Source organism: Thunnus albacares, chromosome 23, assembly GCF_914725855.1.
Source record: "Thunnus albacares chromosome 23, fThuAlb1.1, whole genome shotgun sequence".
Taxonomy (NCBI): domain Eukaryota; kingdom Metazoa; phylum Chordata; class Actinopteri; order Scombriformes; family Scombridae; genus Thunnus; species Thunnus albacares.
This window is the reverse complement of record NC_058128.1, coordinates 315001-322500: the sequence shown is the minus strand read 5'-3', so window position 1 is coordinate 322500 and position 7500 is coordinate 315001. Positions and strand designations below refer to the sequence as shown.

The 7500-nt window shown below is 42.0% G+C and overlaps 1 protein-coding gene across 1 annotated transcript in view; it reads left to right on the top strand.

Moving 5' to 3' along the window:
- The first annotated feature begins 992 nt into the window (after window positions 1-992).
- Window positions 993-7500, top strand: part of si:dkeyp-27e10.3 (UPF0606 protein KIAA1549) — a 29890-nt gene continuing 23382 nt past the window's right edge. Inside the window, exons 1-2 of the mRNA XM_044343729.1 lie at window positions 993-1649; window positions 5016-5242. Of these exons, the coding sequence (XP_044199664.1) occupies window positions 5077-5242 (166 nt within the window). The 5' untranslated portion in view covers window positions 993-1649; window positions 5016-5076. The remainder of the gene's footprint in view (window positions 1650-5015; window positions 5243-7500) is intronic.

Genomic DNA, 7500 nt, shown 5'->3' with positions numbered 1-7500 from the left:
TGGAGGTTTTCTGCAGGAGAAATATGGACGCTCTGGATGGTTTCTGTTTATTGGACTTAAAGGGTTTTTAAATATATGAAATATAAATTTACTTTGCACATGTTCTTTGTTGGTGTTATGTATGTTGTTTGATAAAATAGAATTATCTTTCTATTGATTATGTATCTGAGACCTTCTATAGAGCTGCACTTTATATTTCAGAGTAAGATGTACTGTATTTTTTAAAGTAGCCTTCTGGAGCTTTTATTCAGTCTGGTTTGTTTTCAGCAGACTTTGAGTTTTTCTGACGGTCACCTGTTTGTGTCTTTGCTAACGTGTTTAGCTTCCATGTGTCTGCACAGCAACATAGCGGCAGACTGTAAACACTGTAAATCTGTTCTGTCATCATGTTGCTTTGAATTAAACATCTAAAACTGTCGTAAACATAAATCTTGTTTAATATGTGATTGGTGCCAAGAGATCTCAGACTATTCTAGCATGTTAACATGCTAACTATTCAGCGCTAACACAAAAACTGCTGAAGCTCAAGCTAACATTGGCATTAGACTGTTTATGTTAGCATTGAGTTGAAATGAATATGCTGATGTTTATGTGTGAGAAAGCATCAAATGTTATATTTTCTCTTATAAAATCTTAAATTTGAGGAGAAGCTTTGGAGAGACGTCATCCTGTCTTTAGCGTAATGTTACATGCTAACATTAGCATGACTCAGCAGCTCCGAGAGCTCAGCGCTAAACAGCTAATATGCTAAATGTTTAAAGCTAAGTCGTCTGTTAAAGAAGGTTATTCTGCTGTTGGGAGGGCGGCTGAGTTTAGTTTTCTGTTGTGTAGTGACGTTTACAGCCTCAAGGGGGCGCTGCAGACTCTCAGTCTGCTTAAAGCAACAGTAGCACAGATTTCTGAGTGAATCATCTTTGTTGGTTCTGCTTTGATGAGATGCACCTGAACGTACCTTTTGTCCTGCTCTAAAACTGGAGCTGATGTTCTGACACACTTACAGTCTGTATCTGCCGCCTTATAAAACAGAATGTATTTATTTATATACATGAAATGTTTAAACATCATGCAGGTTCTTTCTGTCCTGTAAGAGATGAAACCAAATGTTTTTAGTGTTTTTATGTTTGATATCAGAGAAATTCATTTTTCATCATCTTCAGACTGAATGTTTTTGTGTTTAGATGTTTTGAACCTCTGCAGACTTCCGGATCTTTCAGCTGAAGTCCAAGTTCTCTCAGGTCCTTTAAAGACGAGAAGTGGATGATTCTCTGCAGAACTGAACTGTGTTCAGCTGAGTGTGTGCGTGCGTGCGCGTGCGTGTGTGTGAGTGTGTGCGCGTGTGTGTGAGAGAGAGAGAGAATGTGTGCGTGCGCGCGTGTGTGTGTGTGTGTGTGTTTGAATTGTAGATCTGGATCAGCTGATGCGGAGCCGCAGCTGCAGGCGGAGCCGGGTTGGACTGGTACCGGCACCGGACCTGCCCTGACTGTGACGGATCCGGGTCGGATGGTTTTCTGTGGGTGTGAGGAAGACTGCCGACAGAGGAAGGTCTGATTCTGCAGGGGCTCTCCGCCTCCTCCTTCCCCGCGCAGGGAGCGCGCCGCGCGGCTGCGGGAGAGGCGTGACGCGCCTGAACCGCATCTCCAGGATGGCAGGTAGGTCTGATCTCCAACTGAGGAATTACAATGAACCGTGTACTGATAGCACGGCTCGGCTCGGCTCGGCTCGGCTTCCTCTCCATGAAGCGCGTGTTTTAATCATCAGTAGCGATGCGGCGGTGCGGGAGGCAGCTGCGGGTCTGATCCGCATCGCCGGGGCTCCGTGTCGGTTAAGCGACAAACAGGCTCCAGCTGCGGCTCACAGAGAGCAGGGAGGAGGCAGCAGAACCGGGCTCGGTTTGGTGTAAGCATCAGAATCAGTGCCAGTGTCGGACCGGACCGGCTGATTAGGGCGCCATGCTCTGCAGCTGCAGCCGGGGAAGGTGACTGTAGAGCGGCTGTAACACACACGTCCCGCCCGGAGGGATGCAAGACAGGCCGGGGATGTTTCAGGGTGATCTGTCCGATAATGGGGTCACTGTGATGGGAGACCGAGCCGAGCCTAGCCGAGCCAGGCCAACAGAGGAGCGGCCTGGAACCAGATCGAGCAGGGCCGGAACAAACCTGAGCAGGGCTCCGAGCTCAGAGGGAATATTAATTATTAATATTCTGGAAACGTGATGAAAATATCTCTGATGGAAAAATGGAAAATACGTTGGTGTAAGAATGATTAATCACAACATGACTCATATTGATCAATATTCTTCTTCTTCTGCTGATTTTCTGTTAGATTCGTTGATTAATTGTTTGGTTTATAAAATGTTAGAAACGTCTTGTTGACAGCAGAGGATGTTTTTGATTGGTTGATCTCTGAGTGGACTAATCGATTGATTAATAGTGTCAGGGACCTCTGGGATCTGTGGGGCTGTCTTGATTTCAATTGATGAAAAAATGATAAATATTAATAATTAAAGAATGAAACAACAAAGAAGCTGTTTGGAGGATTATTGGGTTCATTGAGGAGGAACCTGTGACATCATCACACTGATATAAAGGCTAATCAATGATCATTGATAATCACAGTAAATAGCTGATAGATCAAAGTTCTTCATCACACTGATGCAGATGAAGTTCACTATTTCTACAGAGCAGCAACTAGCGACTACTGTCATCCTTCATTGATCTGCAGATTATTGATTAATCTATTAACTGTTGTGATTCTTCAGATCTGCATTTCATGTGGATCAGTGTGAGAACGGTTTCCTGTTGTCGGAGGTGTAACAGCAGTTTTTGCGTCGCTGCTCGACCTGTTGCACATCGTGGATGATACGGCGTCGGAGGCGGGGCCTCGTTCGTGGCTCATGAGCAAGACCCCAAGAAACGGCGCCGGGCCGTGAATCCAGTTTGACATAGTGGCCAAACCGTGTAATTACAACGTCACGTGACGCTATCGGGCCCAAAAAGACTTTTTCCACAGACTTACGTTGTGAAAGAGCATCACAACCCCCGTGACTCGTCTCACTATCAGACATCCGATCGTTCTGATCACATGATCACACAAGAGCTGCACGATTGAATTGTTTTATCCCCGTTCACGTTAGCCGGAGGGCTAAACAGGAAGTCGCTCTACGGGCCCTACGATCCCGGAAGATCCGGGTCATTTTATACGCCAAAGTCCTACTTTTTCAGTTTCATGCGCCACTGAGCAACTTTCATAGGAACGAACGAGGCCCCGCCTCCGACGCCGTATCCAGTTCTCTTTATACGTCCATGCACATGGAGCCAAGACAGTTGGCAGGAATGTTAGCTAGCTCTCTCTCCCTCGCTCCTCCACTCTTCCTGTTTATTCCACCATCCATCTTACTGCTCAGTTAATTAGCCTCTAAATGCCATTTAGCAGGCCAGGCCACAGGGAAAAGTCCCAGTGCTCCCAATTGCCAATCCCAGCCTGGACGGAATAATGTCCCACTGGCTTCTTTACATCTTAACACAACGTTTCTGTCTTTACAGTTTAAAACAGGCAGCAGGTTAGCGGAAACCAGCAGCAGCTGCTCCGTTAATTCAGGCGTTAAGTCACTTTCCTCTTCATTCTTCTTTCTGTTAAACTCTAATGTGGTTTGTCCAAGTGGCGTTGCCGTACCTCGCTGTCCAAGATGGCAGACCCACTCGTGCATTCACGACGCAGATCGGACACATGAATGTTTTATAAGAGCTGGAACTGCTCAGCTGGCACATACGCTGGCCCCGCCCACCTGTTCCTGATTGGCCCACAGACTTTACATTGTGATGATGTCATGGATTTTTAAATCACGTTTCTCGGTTCGAGGAGATAAAACCTCAGTGGATCAAACGTTCATAATAGAAAGAGTCATGATTGAGGCGTCCGGTCAGCAGGTTTACAGTCTGTTATATCGGAGGTCTACAGCCGCTGCAAGGCCGAGCGGCGCCGCATCAGCTCTTATTATACATCCACGATCGGCAGCAACAGCACATGAATCATGAAGAAGAGTGTGGAGCGATGAGGAGGAGGCTGTAACCTTCCTCACATCAATACATGAAACTAACAGAAACGTCATATTTCCATAATTCGACTGTCACTATGACGTCATCTCGTTGTGTCCTCTTCTTCTGCAACAGTTTAATGGCAGCGACTGGAGAATTAGCGCCACCTGCTGTTTATCTGCTGATATTCACACTTACAGCAGGACGTACAGAAGCGTAATGCATTCAGAAAAATGACCCTGTTGTTGTGACGTAAAGAGATAATCATCTGAGAATCCTGAGAAAAGTTTTCATGAAAAAAAAAATCTGCTCTGTTTTTCTGAATTAAAAATCCCGCCTGTTCAGTTTAATCCAGTTTTATTCTGGTTCTGGTTTGTTAGCAGATACTCGTCTCTTTACGTGATATCGACGGGTTTATTAGTTTGTTGACTTCGTGCAGGAACTTCAGGACACAGAAATGTCTCATCAAAGCCCAAAAATAGAAGAAACAAACAGTTCCGGTGTGACGACTGTGATCCTGTTAGAGAACATCTGGACCAGCAGCCTGTTGGGTTTATCTGATAACCTGAAATAAAACTTATATCAGGTCAAACATGAGAAGAAAGTACGATGCGTTATATTCATAAAAGAACAGAAACGCCTGTATGTACCTGCTCCTGACCGTAATTACACGACTATATATCTATCTGTATCTCATTAATCCAGACAGTGAACGCGTTACGCCTCCGTACGGACGGAAACAAACATTCACTACGTTTCACTTTAAATCTGTTGAAATTTGAGCTACATCTGGATGAAACAGTTTCAGTTAAAAATAAAGAATCATACAGACCTGAAAATGTTTCTTGCATGTGTTCGTCTGGTATGTTAAACCTGAAGGTCATTGATCGAGTATCTTATTGATCAGGTGAGGAACATGTTGGCGTCGCTTCTTCTTTGTGGACATCATCATTCATTATAAACCATCTGACGTCTGTTCAGGTCCTCCTGACCCCCCCTCAGCGCTCTGCACCGGGATCAGACCGGCAGCCCTTTGAGGACGATGGACCCTGAGATCCCGGCAGGCCCCGGCACCAGGACCAGGACCTGGACCTGGACCAGGACCGGGATGGACCTCAGAATCTGCGCGTGCAGACGAACACTCGCTGTGCTCCTGCTGGTTGCCGGCACGCTGGTTTCCATGGTGACCTCAAGCTCACCTGCTGCAGGTAAGTGGTCTGTGGAGGCGTGTCTCTGTTAAAGGGTCATTCAGTTCAGTTTCAATCAGCTGGTTCACTGACGTCAGGAGAACCGACTTCAACACGTTTGTCTTTGCATTTTGTATTTATGCAATCAATAATAGATCACAAAACTTATTTATTTATTTATTATTATTATTAAGCTTAAGTCTTTGACATTTTACAACATGCAGACATATAAACTGCTGTTTGATTGGACAGACGATAAAATAAGAACAGACAACAAAACAAAAAGTCAAGTGAAGACTAAAGGCCACAGAAAAGAAATAATAACAATAATAATAATAATAATAATAATAATAATTCTTTTACATTTAGTCATTCAGCAGGTGCTTTTAAAGCGACCTACAAGCGAGGTGAGACAATCCAGCGTTGGAGGACAGAGACTCAGAGAGTCTCAGGTATCTGAGCAGGTTTTTTTACATGTAAAGAAAGAAACAGCAGGAAGTTGGCAGATCCATAAGAAACCAGAATGTTCCATAAACAACAAGGAAGAAATGCAACACTCAACAAAGTGCTGAAAGGTTGAAGGTTGAATAACAATAATTATAATTAGGGACCGAGCCCGAAAGGCAGAGGACTACTGTAAAACAATAGTCCTTGTCTACGGGCGAGGACTCTATTGTTTTTCGTGTGTTTGTTTGTTTCTTTATTAATACGCCACTTAAACCCTAAATTTGACCACCTAAACATGCTCAAAAACTCACCAAATTTGGCACGCACATCAGGTCTGGTGAAAATGTAAAATTTGACCCTTAAAGTGCCAAAATGTGCTCTCTAGCGCCACCTATGTCACTAAAATGGCCGCCACGGCCCGTAGGAATGTCGTAGAGAGATCAAACCAAAACTCAATTATTCGTATCGTCAAGACCTACAAATCATACGCTGACACTCCTGACCTAAATCCAACAGGAAGTCCGCAACTAGCCTTTCAAAATAAGACTTTGCCCAAATTTTGGACCCCGAACAAATGCTATCTCCTCCGAGGGTGTTAATGGTATCAGCTTTAAACTTTAATAGGTGACTTATGACACTGTGCTGAAAAATGTTGTTAAAAACTTTGTAATAACTTGAACGGTTTGGATTTAATAAGCCCTGAAAGTTGCAGTGCCACATCACACCTTACAATGTAAACCAATGGGGAGGCAATCTATGGGCATGAACTTTGTGTCAAACAGAGGCTTCTGACGTCTAAACTATAAGTCTGACCACTTTCAAACCTGTATCAATGGATTCACCATGAAATTTCCTACTAAAATATGATTTTTAATGTAAGATTTGGCCAAAGTCATGGGATTTATGAGGAGATTTCACAAGAAGCGTACTCTAAAATCCTCCTCTCCAACTGCTCCTGGTGATGTCACTCCCTCAGTGCTGTGAAACATTCCGCAATACACACTCATTATAAAATCACAGGAGGAGCAAGAAAAGACTTTAAAACTCACACTCTAATATCTATCTATCATCTATTATCTATATATTTATCATCTATCTATAATCTATCTATCTATCTATCTATCTATCTATCTATCATCTATCTATCTATCATCTATCTATCATCTATTATCTATCTATTTATCATCTATCTATAATCTATCTATCTATCTATCTATCTATCTATCATCTATCTATCATCTATCTATCTATCATCTATCTATCATCTATTATCTATCTATTTATCATCTGTCTATAATCTATCTATCTATCTATCTATCTATCTATCTATCTATCTATCATCTATCTATCTATCATCTATTATCTATCTATCTATTTATCATCTATCTATAATCTATCTATCTATCTATCTATCTATCTATCTATCATCTATCTATCTATAATCTATCTATCATCTATCTATCTATCATCTATCTATCTATCTATCTATCTATAATCTATCTATCTGTCTATAATCTATCTATCTATCTATAATCTATCTATCTATAATCTATCTATCTATCTATCTATCATCTATCTATCTATCTATCTATCTATCTATCTATCTATCTATCATCTATCTATCTATCTATCTATCTATCATCTATTATCTATATATTTATCATCTATCTATAATCTATCTATCTATCTATCTATCTATCTATCATCTATCTATCTATCATCTATCTATCATCTATTATCTATCTATTTATCATCTATCTATAATCTATCTATCTATCTATCTATCATCTATCTATCATCTATCTATCTATCATCTATCTATCATCTATTAT